Raw genomic sequence first — 20,625 nt, 5'->3', positions numbered from 1 at the left:
TTCCACATTTTGCTGAAGTGTAAATAAAAAAATTCAATGAAGAAAGAAGTTCAAAAGAACTCGCTCAGAACAGGGAAAGAAGAGAAAGCGCACAGACTTTCAATGCAGTACTCTAAAACCGGCGAGAGATTTAGTCTCTGTCGGAGCAAAAGCTCCTCTGGACTCAGGCCCAGAGGGAAGCCAAAGAACGGGGATTGAATTTAAACCTTTGGACAGGCTGAGATACATGAAGCCACACCAAAGTGAAATAGAAACATAGATTTTTAACTTCAGTAGAAATATATGCTAAGTGCCTTAAACATTAAAAAGCTGTAGCAGAGACCTTAAACACAGTTCTTGCTGCAGCAGTGTTACCTTTTCACAGAATTCTTTACTTTAGACAAAATATAGATAGAATTACACTGTTCATATTTTTTAGATAGACTGTTCACATAAACAATAAGAGCCGATAGAAACTGCATACGCAAATCTGTGTAATACATATGTAGTACTTGTGTAAGGCTTACGACTGTTAGAATCAGGCCAGGATAGGTTAAGAAAAACTGGAATCGTGTATTAATCTTATTGGTCAGTTAACAAATATAATCCACACTTCCGTAAGAAAAAATATAGAGTGTATAGTACATTGTATAGAGTGCATCAAGTATAGTGTGTATAGTATATAAAGCATATAGAACATATAGAAGAGGCTGTTTTTGCCTGCTGTTGCTGCTTGGCTTTATCATGTAACCCCCTCTGAACTCTGCCTTCAAGAAAACTGAGACTATGAAATAAAGAACTTAGCAGAACAGCAGCCTCCTCTGCTCCGTTACCCCGGTCCGAGAAGGAAGGGTACCCCGTCAAAAGCTCAACAAGTCTCGTATATCAAATCTCAAAAGTCACATGCATACTTATGGAACACTTTCTAGTTTAAAAAAATATTTCAAAAACCAACCCTGACAGTTTACCTGCACCTGGCATCAACTATCTATTATCTATGGAAAGGAAAGCCCAGTGCCTCAGCGTCTCAGGTGCAGACAATGAGCCGTCCAGGGAAGGAGCAGCAAATCCTTTCTGCACCTGCCCTCACACTTGGACCGGCAACAACCCCAGGTGTGAGCCGTGAGAACGATGAGGGGGCAGAGCAGCCCCAGGTGTGAGCTGTGACGGTGAGGAGAGGGCGGCTCCTGCCGGGGCCTGTTTTAGGAGGGGTTACCTCAGCTCACTTTTGCAGGGCTATGTTGGAGGAGAGGGGCTTACGGTGAGGTCCTGGGGGGGTCTCTCACGAAAGGACGGTGAGAGCATCTCACAGGGTCTGGGGGAGCACTCGGATGCAGTTAGATGCGGAGCATTGCCAAAGGAGGCGCCAGGCAGCTGCAGCTAAGCAGGTGAGCCGGTGAGTGGGTTTGCGGGGGGGGGTTCTTTCTATTTTTCCCTTCTGATTTCATCTTGCCAGTCCCTCCCCCCGTGCCCTCAGAAAAAATGGGGATTACGAGAACAAAAGGAGTTTAAATGGAGGGAAGAAACTCCTCCTTCATTATTGTCTGTGTTTGAACGAGGGGATCCCACTTCCATTTAAAATGGAAGGGGAAAGCACAGATGTTACCATTTTATGGGTTTGAATTGAGGGTAACCCCTCCATTTTCATCAACCTAAGTTCTAAATTGAGGGGGAAGCCCTGCTGCCCCTGCTTTTTGAGGGTTTTAATGAAGGTAACAATCGCCCTTTCCCCATCATTTGAGAGTTGAGGAAAACTCCTCTCTTTCTGGTATCTTAGACCATTAAATAGAAAGGGAGAACACATTTATTTATTTACCATTGTATTGGTTTGAATTGAGGTGAACACCCCCCGTTGCCTCACTTTCAGGGGTTAAATTGAAAGAAACTCCGGCTTTTCCAGCATTTGAAAGGTTTGAATCGGAGCGTGCCACCGCATTTGAGGTCGCTTCCGGCCATGCCCCGGCACCGAATGTCTCGCGCGGGAGCACTCCCGGCCCCTGGGGAATTTCTGAGGAGGAGTGGGAATTTGGGGGCTGGGCCGCCGACAGGGACCGACGGAGCCGCGCCGGTCCGAGCCGCGCGGAGCCGAGGTGAGCGCCGCCGGGCCGGCAGGCGGGAGATGCGGCACGGAGCCGCGCCGCCCCGGGTCGTCCCGCCCGCTCCGTGCCGTCCGTGCGCGGGGCTCGGGCGCCGCCGGGTCCCCTTCGGTCAGGCGCCGGTGCCGGTGCCGTTCGGCAGGCGCCGGGGGCGGGCGGGGGTCTCCCGGCGCGGGACCGCCCCCGCCTGCCGGAGGAGGCGCTTTCGTGCCGCGAGCCGCGCGCCGCCGGGTCCCCCTCGGCCCGGCGCCAGTGCCGCTCGGCAGGCGCCGGGGGCGGGAGGGGTCTCCCGGCGCGGGGCCGCCCCCGCCTGCCGGAGGAGCCGCTTCCGTGCCGCGAGCCGCGCTCCTCCCGGTTCCGGGAGCGCGGGGCCGTCCCCGGGCGGCGAGTGCCGCCGGTTCCGTGGGTCGCGTGGCTTTTCCGGTCCCCTCGCACCGTGGAACAGCGCCAGCCCGGAGCGAGTCCCAGCAAGGGGCGCTGTAGCACGCTTGCGGCTTGTCCGCTTCATAGTTTGCTTGCAAAAAGCCACCGAAAGGAACAATGGAAAAAAACCCAACCCCGATCTCCCAGGCTTTTTATCCAGGAGCTTAATTGGTATTGCTCTTTAACTGAGCCACGGCTTTAAATAATGAATGATTTAGCAGCCTCTGAGATAATCCTTGTCCCCTCTGTGATTGACGGAGGCAGACAAGGAGGTTTAATCAAATTAGAGAATTTATTAATTACAGCAAGCAAGGCATAAGCAAAATCAGCGCTGGGCGACAGGGGAGTTCCCGCTCCACCGACTGCCGCAGGGGTTTGCAAATTTCAGTCCTTCTTTTATGCAGGATCATTTCCTATTAACTTATCTTTAAGGGAGTACTCTACGCATGTGTGAGCTTGTTGCTAGGGGGTCGTTTTCTGCCTTCTGGTGGTCGATGGCTGAAGGCAAGTAGTCTTCTTCAAGTGCCCTCTGGGTGACCCTTTCCATATTTGGTCAGTTAGTATCCCCCGCTTTTCTTCCTGGAGCTTAAACAATAGTACACTTACAGCACTTACAACCTTTACATATGGATTTGTTAAGACATTTCCTGTTATGTACATTGTGGCCTGTGTCAGCTGTTTTCAATGAACAAAATACCCTTATTTATTACAATCCCCCCTTTTTCTCTTGTTCATTTTTGTTCATTGAATCTTTTTAGCTCTTGTTTAGCTAATTCTAACATTTCTTCTTCATGATTTTCTGGTATCTGCTGGTATTTAGCCCTAAGGAGCATTAAATGTGCTACTTCTAAGCGCCCTTTTACTATGGAGATCAGCTTATTGAATATACACGGCCCAAATGTGAGTCCTAGGACTAACAGAATTAGAGGCCCTGCAATGGTAGATAACAAAGTGGTTAACCAGGGTGAATGATTAAACCAGGATTCATACCAGCTCTGTTGTGCCTCTCTTTCTCTTTTCCGTTGTTCTAGCCGTTTTCTTAGTTCAGTCATGGTGTCTATCACTACCCCAGTGTGGTCTGCATAAACACAGCATTCTTCTTTGAGTGCTACACACAGTCCTCCCTGCTGAAGGAATAATAAGTCTAATCCCCTCCTATTTTGTAGGACTACTTCTGATAGAGATCTTACTGATTTTTCTAGGCCATCAATTGCTTGTTCTATTCGGCTTAGATCTTCATCTACTGAGACCCTTAGTGCTCTTAATTCTTTTTGCTGGGTGACTAAGGATGCTACTCCAGTTCCTGCCCCAACTCCTCCTATAGTGAGAAGGGTTGCTATGGTTAATGCAATAAAAGGTTCTCTTTTTACTAGGTGATGATCTGCTGTGGTGTGTTGTTGGTACATGTATTCACTAGGATGATACGTGATTCGGGGTATGATGGACACTTGAATACAATAATCGTGGGTGTAATTAAATAGTTGAATTCGATGTAGTTTAAGTTCTAGCGGGGGCCTTTGAGTTATCATGCTCTTTTTCCATAATTCTTCTCTATATTTCATTAAGGTAATAATGTAATGATTCATGTTTTGGTCTCTTAAATTTGGGTGATCTTGAGGTTCCCCCATATTATAAGGCATTCCATACAGCATCTCAAAAGGGGAGATTCTCATGTCAGATCTTGGTTGAGTCCATATGTTTAACAAAGCTAATGGTAGACATTTCACCCACGACAACTTGGTTTCAAGCATAAGCTTTGTCAATTGCTTCTTTATTTCCCCATTCATTCTTTCTACTCGTCCTGAACTTTGGGGATGCCAGGGGGTATGATATTCCCACTTTATTCCCATAATTCCCATTACTTCTTTGATGATTTTAGATACAAAGTGGGGTCCTCGGTCGGAGTCAATAGTCTCAATTATTCCGTATCTAGGGATAATATTTTCTAATAGAACTTTGACCACTGTCTGTGCTGTTGCCCTTGCTGTGGGAAATGCTTCGACAAAATGCGTTAGATGGTCTACTATAACTAATAAGTATTTACTTCTTCCTACTTTGGGCAATTCGGTGAAATCTAGTTGTACGTTAGCAAAGGGCCTGTGTGCTAGTGGTCTCCCTCCCAATGGGTGTTCTCTTAAATAAGCCTTATTCACTTTAAGGCAAGTTATGCAGCCTTTAACAATTTGTTTTGCCAAATTATATATTCCAATACACATATACTTGGTGGCAAACTGGTCTGCTAGTGCTTGTGTTCCCCAATGAGTTTGGCTATGTAACCTTGGTAAAATTTCTACTGCTATTGATTTAGGTAGTACTACTCTTCCATCTGGGAGTTTCCATTCTCCTTCTGAATTTTCTTTTAGCCCCATTTGTGATAGTTTCTCTTTTTCTTGTTCTGTAAAACTATACATTCTAGTTTTATTGAGGAATTTCTCCTTTGGTTGTTCCTTATCCTGAACTTGTTGTATAACCAAAAGTGCTGCCCTTTTTGCTTCTTGGTCTGGCCCATTATTACCTCTACTCCTAAAATCTAATCCTTTCTGGTGTCCTTTAAGATGTACTACAGCAATTCTTCTAGGCTCCCGTAAGGCCTGGAGTAGCTGTCTTATTAGCTCCTGATGGACTAAGTCTTTCCCTTGAGAGTTTATTAACCCTCGTTCTTCCCATATTTTTCCAAAGGTATGTACCACTCCATATGCATATTTGGAGTCTGTATATATTGTCCCTGTTTTATTTTTCAGCCATCTCAGAGCTCGTAAGACTGCATACAATTCACAAGCTTGAGCTGACCAGGATCTACTTAGAGGTCCTGACTCTAAGACTTCTGACCCTTCCTCTTTAATGATTGCATAGCCAGATACTCTCTTTCCCTCGATTACCCGAGATGATCCGTCTACAAACAGCCTCTCCCCTTCTTCTAATTCTTCTTCTTCTAAGTCCGGTCGGATTTTGGTTTGTTCTTCTATGGTTAACATGCAATCATGGGCTAATTTTTTCTCATTTGGTTCTCCGTATAAGAACTGGGCCGGATTTTGTAGTGTAGTGACCTCTAGTGTTAGCTTTGGGGAATCTAATAAGATCCCTTCATACTTTAAAAGTCTCGAATCTGTTATCCATTTTTCAGCTTTTTGTTGCAATATTCCCCTAATATTATGTGGAGATAGTACCTTGAGTTCCCCATTAAAAGTTATTTTACGTGCTTCTTCTACCAAGAGAGCACAGGCTACCACTGCCTGTAGGCATGTAGGCCATCCCTTGCTTACTGGGTCTAATAGCTTTGACAAGTATCCCACCGGTTTCCTTCTCCCAGCCCAATATTGAGTTAATACTCCATATGCTGTCCCATTTTCAATGTTTACAAATAGATAAAATGGTCTTTTAAAATCAGGTAAACTTAGTACTGGAGCGTTAATTAAATCCTGTTGCAGTTGTTCTAAGCTCTGCTCATCCTTTCTGCTCCATTTCAATAACCCGTCATGACTGAGCTTGTTATACAGAAATTTAACCTTGGTACTATAATTATCAATCCATTGTCTACAGTAGCCTACTAATCCTAGCAATTGCCTTACTTGTCTCTTGCTCCTTGGTGGCGGGAGTGAGAGGATTCCTTTCACTCTTTCAGGGTCTATTTTTTTCTCTCCTTTACTCAAATAATGGCCTAAATATTTTACTTCTTCTTCTACAAACTGTAATTTTGCCTTTGATACTTTTAGTCCCTTCAAGCTTAAAAAGTTTAACAGTTTAATGCTCTCCTCCTGAACTTCTTCTTCTTTTTTTCCTGCAATCAGGAGGTCATCCACATACTGAATCAAAGTAATGTTTTCTCTTGTTTGATATTCTTGGAGGATTTGTTCTAATGCTTGTCCAAATAAATTTGGTGATTCTGTGAACCCTTGTGGCAGCACGGTCCATCGCAACTGTTGTCGCCTATGAGTATCTGGGTCCTCCCATTCAAAGGCAAAATAATCTCTACTATTTTCGTCTAAGGGGCAGGCCCAAAATGCATCTTTTAGATCAATTACACTACACCAGTGATTTTCTGGCCCTAGTCTACTTAATAGGGTGTATGGGTTAGCAACCACCGGGAACCAGGCCACTGTCCTCTTATTAATTTCTCTTAAATCATGCACCGATCGATAGGATCCATCTGGTTTCTTTACTGGTAAAATGGGTGTATTAAAAGGGGACATACAGGCTTCTAGGAGTCCCTTGCTTATTAGTCTGTGTATTTCAGGCTTTAGTCCTCGTTTCCCTTCTGGGGATATGGGATACTGCTTGATCCTTATTGGAATTTCTGGATCTTTTATGGTTACGGAGAAGGGCGGAATGTTCAGTTGGCCCACACTGTCAGGCGTGTACCATACCTCAGGGTTAATTTCCTTTTCATCCTCTACTCTAAGGGGGCATAGTTTGATTCTCAATTCTTTATTAATTACCTCTAGGTTTATTCCCAATTCTACTATGAGATCTCTACCCATGAGGTTATACTCTGCTTCTGGTGCCAACAAAAGGCTTCCTATTCCTATTTTTGATTCGGTTTCTATCAGGACATCTTTAATAACAGGGACCTCAAAAGGTTCACCCTTGGCGCCCACTACAAGGGCGGTGTCTCGGGAGACTTTACATCCAGATGGTAAAACTTGGATAGTTGATCTTTCTGCTCCCGTATCTACCAGGAATTCAAATTCCTGGCACTGGGGACCGACTTTTATTTTTATCAAGGGCTCTGGATGTTTCTTGGTCCCCAGTAAGTAGAGCCCCTGACCCCTCTAATCTTCTTTGAACATCTTTTCATCTCTTATCCTCTTTCTACAATCCCTTCTGATGTGTCCCTTCTCCCCACAATAAAAACATACGACTGCTTCCCTCCTTTCCACTCTCTGATTTCCCTCTGTGTTCCTAGGGGCCTTTCTGGGTATTTGCCCCATTCGGCGGGGAGAGTCTTGTTTTCTGCTTTCCCTTACTGCTGCCACCATCATTCTGACTTGTCTCTTGTGATTCTCTTCATCCCTCCTGACATATACTTTCTGTGCTTCCCTCAACAATTCATCTAATCCTCTCTCCTGCCAATTTTCTAGTTTTTCTAGCTTCCTCCTGATGTCATCCCATGATTTGGCTACAAATTGAGTTTTCAGAAGTGCCTGACCCAACTGTGTGTCTGGGTCCAGGCCTGAATACAGCTGTAGATTCTTTCTTACCCTTTCTAGCCAATCTGTTGGAGTTTCCTCCTTTCTCTGCCTCTCATTAAAGGCCTTATTTATGTTTTGTCCTCTTGGTACTGCCTCTCGGACCCCTTGTATAACTATTGTCCTTAAGTCCTGCATATGAGTTCTGTGTGCTGGATCCTGATGATCCCAATTAGGGTTTTGTAAAGGCCATTTGATATCTGCCTGTGGGCCTTGGGCATGTTGGGCATCCCAAATTTGCATTCCCGCTCGCCTAATCATGTTCTTTTCTTCTGCAGTAAAAAGAATATTTAGAATTGACTGCAACTCATCCCAGGTCTATATATTAGGGCCTAAAAATTGATCTAGCTTCTCTGCAACTCCCAGGGGGTCTTCTAATAGGTTCCCCATTTCCTTCTTAAAGTCCCGTACATCTCCAGAGCTAAGGGGAACTGAAATAAAGCCAATTCCTGGTTGGGGTCCCCCCATAGGCACTTCTCTTAATGGATAGAGGTTATGACGTCTAGCTCTGCCCCTTGTCATTGGTCCCTCCCGTTCGGGTTCAGGATTCCCTTCCTCTTCCTCTAGGGGCTGCTCAGGGAGTGGGAGTGGGGGTGCTTGCGGGGCCTGCGGAGGTATACAGGGGGGTGGAATCAACGGGACTTCCTCTTTCTTTTTATCTTTTCTTCTTACCCCCGAGTTTTCAGATTTTTCCTTTAAAGTAAACAGGAGTACCCCGGGGGTCTCTATCCATATTTTTGCATATTCACTCTCTTCTCGACTAAAAGGAGTTTTGGAATTTACCCATAAATTCAAATCCTGTCTCACCCAGTCCTCGTAGGACCCAAATATAGGCCAAAATACATTTTGTGATATCTGCTTTCCTCCCCAGACCTCTATACAATAATAAATCATCTTGGCCTTATCTTTATTCTGTGTACTCGAATAATGCCTCCAATTATTCAATAAAAGCCCTAACGGACTATCCTCAGGTACTGGGGGAAACCTCATGGAACTAGAGGGCTTGCTTTTCCCCTGTCCCATCCTCTGGAGTGCCTTCAGGCGTTCTGTGTGTGGAATCACTCGCTTCCCCTGGTTCGTGGCCCACGCCCTCGCGGGCAATGGGAACCGCACTACTGAGGGTCCACACTCGCTTGGGGAGTCCGGCTGCCGGCCCCCCTCTCACACACCGCACTCGCCACACTCCAGGATACCCGACCCCGACCGAACGGATCCCTTTTCCGCAAATACTCACGCTTCCAGCGTCTTCGTCCGGACCTCTGCGCACAAAGTTTATGGGGCCGACCGGTTCCCTTTGTTTAATGCCTTGAGTTTAGGTTCGTCGGTGGGAGCGAGGTAAAGACTGAGGATACCGAGGCCACCAGAGGTGGGGCGCCTCCCCTATCTCTGTCTCACCGTACCATTCCCATCCAAGTCACGGCACCAAATTGTGATTGACTGAGGCAGACAAGGAGGTTTAATCAAATTAGAGAAGTTATTAATTACAGCAAGCAAGGCATAAGCAAAATCAGCGCTGGGCGACAGGGGAGTCCCCGCTCCACCGACTGCCGCAGGGGTTTGCAAATTTCAGTCCTTCTTTTATGCAGGATCATTTCCTGGTAACTTATCTTCAAGGGAGTACTCTACGCATGTGTGAGCTTGTTGCTAGGGGGTCGTTTTCTGCCTTCTGGTGGTCGATAGCTGAAGGCAAGTAGTCTTCTTCAAGTGCCCTCTGGGTGACCCTTTCCATATTTGGTCAGTTAGTATCCCCCGCTTTTCTTCCTGGAACTTAAACAATAGTACACTTACAGCACTTACAACCTTTACATATGGATTTGTTAAGACATTTCCTGTTATGTACGTTGTGGCCTGTGTCAGCTGTTTTCAATGAACAAAATACCCTTATTTATTACACCTCTATCTTGACAAGATTAAGGTGAATTTGGCTTCTTAGGTTGTGTAATTAGCATCTGCTGTCTGAACTAACATTTGCTGTCTCCAGCTAGTTAACTTGTGCTTACGTGAGTTAGTTATTGACTGCCCCTTCTTCAATCCCCCCCTTTTCTTTGGGTATTTGTAATTCTTTACAAATCTTGCATGTCTTTAAAGTAAGAACCCTTCTCTATCTTAGTTCTAAGTTTATGCTTGTGCCATGGAGCATAGGCATCTCGATTCCAGGTACATAATATCATACAACAGTAACTACTAATACAAACACTAAGTAACAATGCAATAACACAAATAGCTATTACAAACAATTGTTTAAGCCAGGTAAGTTGGGTAACCATGCTGTAAGTTTGTCTCATACCTCCTCAAACCTTCAAGAACTGTAATCTAAGGTGATCTGATGCAATGTTCGCTTTGGATAAATAATTTTAAGAGTTCTCTGGGTATGATTATGAGACCCTTTATCCTAGCCCACCCATCTGTGCTCATTTGTCCCTTGTCTTCTTGTATCCAATTTAAATCATCAGTGTCATATGGTGTTTTTTTTTTTTTTCTACTTATAAGGATGCTAGAAGGAATTAGAGCTAGGGCTTGGATCTGAACCCCACTGGCCATTGCCTTTGCTGTTTTGTCTGCCATAGCATTTCCCAGTTCAGGGATAGTGTTACCCTGGGACTGTCCCTTACAATGCATTATAGCCACTTTTGAAGGTTTTACCACTGATTCCAGTAACTGTACAATTTCAGTAGCTTGCTTGATTTCTTCTGTGAGGTTAATAAACCCCTTTCTTTCCAGATAGCCCCGTGAGCGTGTACCACCCCAAAAGTATACCTCGAATAAGTCCAAATGTTGATAGGTTTTCCTTCGGCCAATGCCAAGGCTCGAGTTAGGGCTATTATTTCAGCCTTTTGAGCTGATGTCCCCACAGGTAATGGTTTTGCCTCAATGACAGCGTCTGTGGCTGTTAACTGCATACCCAGCGAGCCGCTTACCATTCTTGACATAACCGCTCCTATCGGTGAACCAGTTTGCCGCATTTTCTAGCGGAGAGTCCTTTAGGTCCGGGCGGCCGGAGTAAACCGCCTCCACGGTTTCGATGCGGTCATGCCGTACAGGCTCCTCAGCAGCCTTGCCCCAGGTAAGCTGCTGGGTTTAAAATGTTAGTTACTTGGATACTCACATCCTCCGATTCTGCTAGGATAGCCTGGTATTTGAGAAAGCGAGATGGGGTTAACCAGTGATTTCCTTTCTGTGTGAGCACTGCTGACACCGTGTGAGAGACAAAAACAGTTATCTGCTGTCCCAGTGTGAACTCGCGAGCTTCTACGTTCAGGATCACGGCTGCCACTGCACGCAGTGCAGGCTCTCCGTGGCTGACCACGTCCAGCTGCTTGGAGAAATAAGCCACCGGCCTTTTGTAGGGTCCCAGCTTCTGTGCCAAAAGTCCCAGCGCCAGTCCTTGTCTCTCATATCAAAACAACAGAAAAGGTTTAGTGACATCTGGTATGCCCAGTAGAGTTACAAATACATTATTAGTCTCTGGTGTCCAGCATAGGTGAGTTCCCCTAGTCTCTTTTAGGAGTTGGTATAAAGGTTTCACAATGAGTCTATAGTTGCAGATCCGTAATCTACACCATCCTGTCATTCCCAGAAAAGTTCTCAGTTCTTTGGTTCTTCAGTTGGCCAGGGCAATTTGACAAATTGCCTCCTTCCTGTTGTCTCTCAAGGCTCTCTCCCCTCCTGCCAGTTCATACCCCAGATATGTAACATTGTGGAGGACTAGCTGAGCCTTTTCAGGAGAGACTCTATATCCACTTAGTCTCAGAAAATTTAAAAGACTTACAGTCCAGTTCTTGCAGTCTTCACAGGTCCTTGTTGCTATTAATAGATCATCAATGTACTGCAAGAGCGTACCTTCCCTTTCCCAAGCGGCGGCGTCCAGGCTTCCAGTTCCTCGGCTAATTGATCTCCAAATATCACGGGTCTATTTTTGAATCCTTGTGGCAATACAGTCCACGTAAGCTGGCTTTTTCTCCCTGTTCTGGGGTTTTCCCATTCAAAGGCAAAAATCTCCTGACTGCTTTCAGCTAATGGCAGACAAAAGAAAACATCCTTTAAATCTAAAACTGAAAACCACACTCAGTCACTTGGTAATTTTGTGAGTAAAGTGTCCTCAGGTCCTGAACTAATCAATAACTTCCATTTGGCTTTTGTACTGGTAGAATTGGGGTATTGCAGGAAGGTCTACACTCTCTCAACAACTTCTGATCAATAAATTTACTATTATTGGTTCCATTCCTACTCATGCTTCATGCCTTAGTGGATATTGTTTAACTGACACTGGTTGTACCCCTTCCAGTAGTTCAATAATCACTGGGGGAGCCCGTTTTGATCTCCCTGGAATTTCAACATCTCTTACTAATGGGATCATCTGATTTGTTATTTTACTATCTATGGGTATTTCTCTTCTTTCAGTCTTGTTTGTTTTGTCGTTTTTTTTTGGTTTTGTTTTGTTTTTTTTCCTAGGCCTGAGTTGGGCAAAGAATGGGTTTTCCCTTTATCTAATCTTAGTGGTTTAACTTACACTTCAAAGTCCTAGTCAGGTATCTTCAGGAGGCTTCTTTGGTTGTAACTTCTTTATACAGTTTTTGTTATAATAATATTCTTACTCTGCTATATAATTCTATACATTATGAAGGATTAGTTTTTATGATACCAAACTAACACACAAAACATTTTCATACAAAATATTCTCATGCAAACATATCTTTACATCAGGGCTATGCTCTGTTTTCCAGGAGACAGATTATAGCACTCTCGTCATTTAATCTTGACACAAACTACAAACTGTGGCTTTATTTTTGGTGGGATTAAAAATGAAATGAATTCTCTTTCAAACTTAGGGTTTGTTTTTTTTTTCTTTTTACCTCATGTAGCCTTTTTTTTTTTCGGTGAATAAATTGCCTTCATCCCATTCTGCACCTACAACTGAGATTGCAGAATATGCTATAAATAGGAGGGGCGAGGAAAAGTTAAAACATCCTCTTAAGACATATGGCATGAGATTGAACAGCACTTTAGTTTGAGAGCTGGTAGAAGGCTTTTCTGTATCCCTCCTGGTTTAGGAAGGGGGATTCAATCATTTCTCATGTAGCATTTGCTTGTGTTTTGTCACGATTCTTTAATTCACTAATTAGAAAATCCAAAAAATTTAGCCAGATTATAATAATTTTGAAGCCTTCTGAGGCAGAACCGGGAGGGTTAGTCCATATTTGTAGGATTTCAAATATGTATAAATTCTTATACCAACTCTCAGGATCATATTGGTTGAAACAAATTATACATCCATAAGACCTGAGCCACACCATTTTTCAGTAAAAAGACAAAACAAGTTAGACAAAAATTAAACTCAAGAATATGTAGAATGCTTTAACTACTATTTGATCTGTCACTTGCAATGAAAACACAAACAAATTACAAACATTAACCAACTGACAATGCAAGCAATTATGGTGACACTTTCAATTTCATTGGTGTTCACACAGCTCCATCTCATGTGTTGGTAGATTCCTATAAAAGAAAAGTGAAAATTTGGCCCACTAGACCGATTATTAAAAAAGAAGTAAAACTTTATAGGGCTAACACAAAGTGACAGCGAAGCAACGGTTATCACATTTAGGTGTGATTTTGCTGCTTGCAGTTTCCTTGCTCTCAAACTGCTTGCTTTATCTTTGATGTCGGGACATTTGACATTCCTAGAAAAGAGAAAAGAAACAAACTTCCCCCAAAAAAATATGTCTGAGTGAAACAAGAGTTTAATTGCATTAACTTATTCAAGTGGAGTTTTAGTTTTTATTCTATGAAGTGCTTGTCGCACCACTTTTGTTGTCTCCCACAGGTTTTCGGTGGGGTTTCTTCCAATTGATTCTTCAGCGGAGGGAGCGAGACTGCTTTTAAAAGTTTTGCAAGAGTTGCAGTCTGTGAATCGGGCATTTGAGTCGCCTTTTTTTTTTTTTTAAATAACCAATCACATTTTTAGTAATCAATCATCTTTTAGTAACCAATTGTTCCTTATCTCAATATTTTTTTTTTTACCAAGTCCACCCCAGGAGTAGAGAGGTGACTAACAAATTAACCAAGGAAGGACAGCAAAACATTCTCCCCATAGGTTTCTTTACAGCCCCCGCAGATGAGGCTGCATGACAAATACCTGGGCCTGCACAGGGACAACACCATCCCCACAAGGCAGCAGCTGCAGAATTGGCCGCAGGATTAGAATCTGCCAATTCTAGTTCTCCACAATAAACCACAGACCGGTGGCAGGGGAGGGTTCCCCACAAGATAGGAGCTCCGGATTCACCTCAGAACCGAAACCTGCCAATTTTGGCTTTTCACAACAAAACACAAAAGGCACAGGGGCACGGGTCCCCTCCAAACAGGAGCCTTTCAGCTCTGCACAAGCACCACATAACAGGAGCCTCGCAGCTCCGCACAAAACACCAAGCAGAAAAGGGAACTAAACACCCAAACCTATTAACCACAATGTCCACAATTCTTACAACCTCTGCCATCACCTTTGCCATTGCTTTTGCCTTTTCCTCATCTCTTCTTCCGTACGCTTGCTGTACTTTTCTAACCAGCTCCTCTCAAATTTCTCACTATTCTCTGCCACTCTCCCCTTTAACATTATCTGCACTTTCCTTTTCTGCCAAGTTCTTTATTCCTGCTCTTTCTAGTCTGATACCAAGCTCTCTCCTCTGGCAGCTTGGACACCACCCACTCCATCTAGTAGAAATACAATACCACTTTCTCTCACAATTAATACATGCTCACAAAGACAAGCTTTAGAACCGTTTTCTCACACTTAACACGGGATTTCAAAAGGGAAATCAGATGGAGCTATATCAGAAAGGCGTTGGGGGTCTGCATGTTTTCAATTCAATAGCTAAAATCTTTCTCCTCTAAAATCCACCCCCTTTGGACAGTAAGGTTGAATTCCAAACCGACAGTTTATGTGATTTATGCTCATTCGCTCTTTGCCAAACGCTTCGCTTTCCTCCGGTCGAGCCCGTCGCCGGGGTACGGAACCGCAGATAGAGCCTCTCACTCGCTTTGTACTTTGACAGCACGTCTCATCCACTCTCACTCACACAGCAGCAGAATAGCGACAGACAAAACAAAAATAGCAGTACAATAGCACACGCCAGTGGGGTCCAGCCCCTTAAAGGTACCTTTCCCAGTGGGGTCCAACCCCTTTGAAAGTCGGGGTCCAACCCCTTAAAAGTACTTTTTTTTCTTGCCCAGGACTAATTTTGGGAGACCCAAAAGTCCCGAGTCTTCTTCGGGACTTTCAACCCACCCTCAGGGACTCGAACCCTGGACCTGCAGGTATTTCTGTGTTTAAAAGGAATAGCAAATACCTTAATTTGGTGCAGATGGTCCTTGTCCGCCCCCGCCGCGAGCCAAAGGACAGCCGAGCTCCCCCTGAAAATTCAGGGTCGTGACCGGGAGGTCCGCTTACCCCTGGATCCGGCAGCCGGGCAGAGAGGGTCCCATCTCGGGGCACCAGATGAATCGCGCCGCAGCCGGGCCAGGAGATTGGCTTGAAATTGGGGGTCACGAATTGGTCTGGATTTGATGATTCTGCATGAGATGTCATGGAAATGAAACTCTTGGATATTTCTGAGACGTACCTGGGGACACTCCAGGCGGTTTCATGTCTCAGCCATACCCAGTGACACAGGCTTCTGAGCTGCACTGAAATAACTGAATTGTAAATAAGTAAATTTACTTACCTAATTCCCTTTGGTCCCAGTGGAGACCTTCACAACAAGAGACAATTACTTGTAATTAGTTTCTTGGCTGTGCAGCTATAAAAACTCCCTGAGACTCCCTGAAACTTTGTCCTTGGAATTTAAGTCAGTCCTTCTGACTGGTGTATCCAAACTAAAACTGTTCCCAAACCCTGTTTTTGCAGACCCAGGAAACTCGGGAGATTCTGCACTTTCACTACACCACCTGGCCCGACTTTGGGGTCCCAGAGTCGCCGGCCTCGTTCCTGAATTTCCCGTTCAAGGTGCGGGAGTCGGGCTCGCCGAGCCCCGGGCACGGCCGGGTCGTGGTGCACTGCAGCGCTGGCATCGGGAGGTCGGGCACCTTCTGCCTGGTGGACACCTGTCTGCTGCTGGTAAGGGCCACCTGCAGGGCCACCTCTCCTGCACAGGCACCTTCAGGGGAGCTTTGGTGCAGCCTTAAAGGAGCTGGAGCAGGGGCTGGAGGGGTTCCCTGTGATTTCCTGTTGTTTTACTCTGCTGTTTTGGGAGTGTATTCCAAGGCAGGTCTCATTCCTAAGTGGCCATTTTGAGTTAGGGGAAGAAAAGTCTCCAGTTTTCAGAGTGATTCGCAAAGACAGGCTTTGCTTTCAGGGAAAGCAGCATTTTTGAGGCCCAGTGTTTTCCCCTGTGTGTTTTTGGAGACCCAGTAAAGAGCCGTTGATACCAATTGTATGTGAGTTCATTCGTTCTGTAATGTGGAGGGTGGTGTGAAGGCCTTACCACAAAGTGAGTCATTGTAGTGAACCTCATCAGAGCAGAAAACACGTTTCACGTTTTTATCTGCAGATGGACAAACGGAAAGACCCTTCTTCCGTGGACGTTAAGCAGGTTCTCCTGGAAATGAGGAAGTACAGGATGGGGCTCATCCAGACTGCAGATCAGCTCCGGTTCTCCTACTTAGCTGTTCTTGAAGGGGCAAAATTCATCATGGGAGATGCTTCAGTGCAAGTAAGTGCTCCTGGCAGCTCCCAGGGAACTGCAGCAAGTGGGTGGAAGGAACAGGATGGAAAGAAGCTTCAAATGTGGTGCTTGCTTCAGCTTCAGTACATGTTTATGTTATGGGGCTTTTAGGTACAGTGCTTTACAATCTGTCACAACCTAAAGTGCTGCGTTTTATTTATTTCCACAAGTACCTGTGATGTAGCAGGTGCCTCCTGTGCTTTCCAGCACAGTGACTGGGGTGGAGCTGCTGCATCAGCCTCCCCTGACATTTCAGACAGTACAAGTTTTCTAATATGCCTGAAGTTTAAGTGTCATGATTAAATTAATCAGGGTTTTTTATGGTAAGCAGAACTCTAGCAAAATAGATTTTATTTTGTGCTGCTTAGGTTTTTTAGAAGCAGATGGGAATTTCTTGCTTTTATGGCCAATATGTTTTGTGTAGTGGATGTAGCTTGGGCTTGGAGTTCTTGTGTTTTTCTTGCCTTTTTTTCAATTCTGCCAAGCCTCCAGATCTGTGTAATTCCCTTGCCAAACTATCCTCCTCCCCAACAGTGCAGCGCTTGTTCCCTTACACCTTTAGTTCATTGTGGAAAGCATTTATTTCAGTGAACAAATGTTGTTGTGGCAGGTGCAGCGAAAAGCAGAAGAATTCTCGGTAAGTTCATCTCGGAGACCTCAAGTGCCGGCCAAAACCTCGCCGCATTCTGCCGTGACGCCACCGAGGGAGGAAAGAGCGTGAGGTGCAAAGCCCCGAGCAGAGCGGTAGGAAACGGAAGGACCGAAGAGTCGGGCTAGGTACGGATTTAAACCGGGCCAGGTATAGGAACTGCAGAGCAGGAAGAGTCATTTAGCTGGAATTAATTTGTTTCAGGAAGCGTCTCATCATATAGTCTGTAATTTAACAGTTCCCATGCCAGGAACTGTTAATCGTAGCGGAAGACAGCAAACGAAGCCTAGAGACTCGACTGGGATGCCCCAGGTCCCTGCCAGGCGCAGATTACAAAAAACCAAACCCCGAGGTTACAAAAACAGTAAAAGCTCATCATACAATACACAGGGAAAAAAAAAAAAGCCTACAAATACACCAAAAAAACAGCCTACAGAAAAATTTTGTTCTTTGTTTTGTTTGTTATTTGTCTGGTATTTTGGAACAAAATACCAGAATAACCTAGTTCAAAATCATAGAAACCCAAATTTCAAAATACCAGAAAAACAGTTTCAAACAACCACAATACCCAGTTCCAAAATATTAAAATAGCCTAGTTTCAAAATACCAGAACACCACGTTCAGAGGTAGCAAAGTAACCCAGTTTCAAATTGCCAGAACACGTTCAGAAATACCAAAGTAACCCAGTTACAAATTACCAAGTTCCAAAATACCAAAGTTACCCGGTTTCCAAATATCAGAATACCAGGTTCCAAAATACCAAACTAATTCCATTTCAAAACAACAGAATATCAAGTTCCAAAATATCAAAATGACCCCGTTTCCAAATATCAAATTGTAAAATACCGATTTTCAGATGTCTTGTACAGGCAGGATTCCCAAACCCGCAAAAATGCAGTATTGTCAAAATGGGATCTGTGCTACCAAAATGGGTATTTTCTCCTCTGAAAAGCTTTCCCATAATGACCATCAATAGATGCATTTTTTTAAATTGTACAGCCAGATGTACAATAAGACTTTTACTTCAAAAAGCCAACACTCGTAGTAGTTTTCTGCTTAGATCGTGTCCGCAAGCATCGGCATTTGGGCCGGAGAGCTGCGGGTGGGATCAAGGGATAGAGTAAACCCTCTCCCTGCAGATACACGAGGAAAGACCGAGTAGCAGGGAAAGGGAGTATTTATAAACAATATCAATATTTCACCAAAATTCAGGGCGGACCGGCGACGGGGGCGCTCGGGTTCGGTCCGGGCCTGCCGGGACGGGCCATAAACGACCCGGCCAAACCCTCGACCCCCTCGAGGAACACGTCAAACACTTCAAAGGAAACGGAAGTCAGTAACAATTATGGAAGAGCCATTACCGGTAATCGCTTGCGATCGGCAGGGAATTTCCTCGGTAAGTACAAGCCTAGGACATAGGGAATTTTGGAGGCGGGATCCCAATTTTGGCCACGTGCACCCGGACGAGAAGGCCGGTCCTTTTCCACGGAAAGGAAAGCCCCACACCCCGGCATTTCGGGGGCGGACGACGGCCCACGTAGGGGAGGGAGCGACCGGCAGGACCTTTCTCCGCCTCATCCCCCCGCTCCGAGGTGCGGCAGCACCGAGCGCGACCGGCGTGGATGAGGAGGGGGCGGCTCTGCCAGAGGTCGCTTTCAGAGGGTTCCCGAGGCACACCTACACGGGGAGCTGCCGGTCGAGAGGGGCCAACGGAGGCGTCCCGAGAGACGCTTCGGGAACAACGGTCGCAGCGCTCCGCAGGAGCCGGGGAGCGGCCGGATGCACCCGGGTAAGGAGCATCGCTTCAAGAAAACACCCAGGGAAAAGCTCTCGTGCCAAGGGGCAGCACCTGAGCGGGCAGGGCAGTATGTGAGGTCCCTTTCATCTCCCCCTTTTCCATCATTGTAAGGTTTAAATTGAGGGGGAAGCCCAGTTCTCCCTCCTTTCTAAGGGTTTGAATTGAGGAAAAATCCCCCTTTTTCCAGCACCAGAGAGTTTTAAAGTGAGGAAAACCCCTCTTTTCCCAATAGGTTAGGGGATTAAATTGAAGGGGAGAAGCCATTAATTTGCCATTGTATCGGTTCAAGTGGAGGCAACTCCCGCCCGTTCCCTCATTTTAAAGGCTTCAGTCAAAGAAAGCTCTCCCTTTTTGAGCATTTTAAGGATTTAAATTGCATCTCAGGGTGCTCCTACCCAAGCCCCGGTACCGAACGTCATACGGGAGCGAGCCCCGCACGGACGTAACCCTAATAGCAGCTAGGAGGGTATTAAGAAGTCTTATTTTTATTTATAATGTATATAGCCTTAATTAGAGGTCCCAAGGAGAGTTACATCGTTAATAAAATTACTATTCTTCTCTACCCTACTAAGCCACAGGTGGAGTACTACTCAGTAATTACTAGGGAATAATTATGCAACTTAACAACAAATTACCTAGCTGAGTTCCCAAAACACAAAGTTTGATTTCTTACCGGCCGGCCACCCTTTTGCTCAATATAAAAGCAAAAAAAGAAAGCATCGTCGTTTCCCTGAAGAGTTTCCTACCAAGCCCTTTACTCACCTCAAATTTAAGTCAGAGGAGCCAAACAGTGGCAACTCCTAGGAGGGCTTTTATACCTTGCAGGATTTGGCTCCTCCCTTTTCCCTGGGCATCATGGGAACGAGGGGCGGACCCGGCCAGGGGTATATTAAGCCCAGGCTTTTGCAAGGGGAGTCATTCCCTCTCTGGGAGTGAGTGGGGTAAGAGCTCTCCTCTCATTTCAGTGATGGGGATCTTTCTGCTTATCTCAGCTTGCTTTCAGCAGGCTCTTTTAGCCTCTAAAGCGACAGAGGCTTTGAAGACATTGGGAAGAAGATACCATTGAATACAGGTAATATTTAAGTTCACTCATTTGGGTTACATGTTTAGGGTTGGTAAGGTGGTTTTATAATTTCTGGTTTTGTGCTAAGGTTTTTTTTTTTGGAGCAGTGCAACTTCCTGCTATTCCAGGTTGTGTTGAGTGGGATACTTCAAATTTTTTCAGTGAATTCATTGTGTCCAAAAAGGGATCTACCTCGTGCCGTAGATGGCGTCCGAGATTGAGGCTTCCGATAGGGAAGTTGAGCATTGCGACCGGGAGAGGGAGGACGAGCAGGGTAGCGGGTTAGGAGTTACAGCAGGGGGCTTTTGAAGGCGGCACGGTGTATTTGGGAGCCGCTTAAGGCCTTTCCATAAGCATAGCAGCCGCATTTACAAGTTTTATGGCATGCAAACACATCCCATGCATTTATGGAAACGCCTTGTAACTCTGTCCCTTGCTACCCTGGGTGCCTATCATAATAGCAGCCGCAGCCTTAGACTAGGGATAAAGCTAGGGCCTTGAGAATCTAGGGGCACTTAGGAGCGAAGCGAGCCGCCGACTTGTTGCAATTTGCCACTAAACTCATAGTTTGATCTTGGTTTTCTTTATTGTATCTGACTAAGAGACAACAGCCCAGCAACAGCAGGACCTTCCCGGGTAGCGAGAGCCAGCCTTCTTTTTGCACCCGAGGCACGTTCGCATCCCCGGACATCCGAGAGATAAGTCGAGGGC

The 20,625-nt window shown here is 45.3% G+C and overlaps 1 protein-coding gene across 5 annotated transcripts; it reads left to right on the top strand.

Moving 5' to 3' along the window:
* Positions 1 to 1,147: 1,147 nt before the first annotated feature.
* Positions 1,148 to 19,189, top strand: LOC138110272 (tyrosine-protein phosphatase non-receptor type 1-like). 5 transcript variants are annotated; one of them, XR_011150849.1, is made up of 7 exons: positions 1,148 to 1,367; positions 1,880 to 2,069; positions 14,915 to 14,998; positions 15,588 to 15,797; positions 16,231 to 16,392; positions 17,015 to 17,181; positions 18,266 to 19,189. XR_011150849.1 is itself a non-coding variant. In XM_069014975.1 (4 exons), the coding sequence occupies exons 1-4, from the start codon at positions 1,311 to 1,313 to the stop codon at positions 17,123 to 17,125; spliced, it is 540 nt and encodes a 179-aa protein (XP_068871076.1). In that variant the 5' UTR covers positions 1,149 to 1,310; the 3' UTR covers positions 17,126 to 18,049. The 5 variants fall into 5 exon arrangements, 1 of the variants encoding a protein (XP_068871076.1); XR_011150848.1 differs by lacking the exon at positions 18,266 to 19,189 and having other exon boundaries at positions 17,015 to 18,049; XR_011150850.1 differs by lacking the exons at positions 1,880 to 2,069; positions 14,915 to 14,998.
* The last annotated feature ends 1,436 nt before the right edge of the window (positions 19,190 to 20,625 follow it).

The sequence above is a fragment of the Aphelocoma coerulescens genome, chromosome 4A, assembly GCF_041296385.1.
Source record: "Aphelocoma coerulescens isolate FSJ_1873_10779 chromosome 4A, UR_Acoe_1.0, whole genome shotgun sequence".
NCBI lineage: Eukaryota > Metazoa > Chordata > Aves > Passeriformes > Corvidae > Aphelocoma > Aphelocoma coerulescens.
Note: the sequence above shows the minus strand (reverse complement) of the source record. Positions and strands in the feature narration are given on the sequence as shown.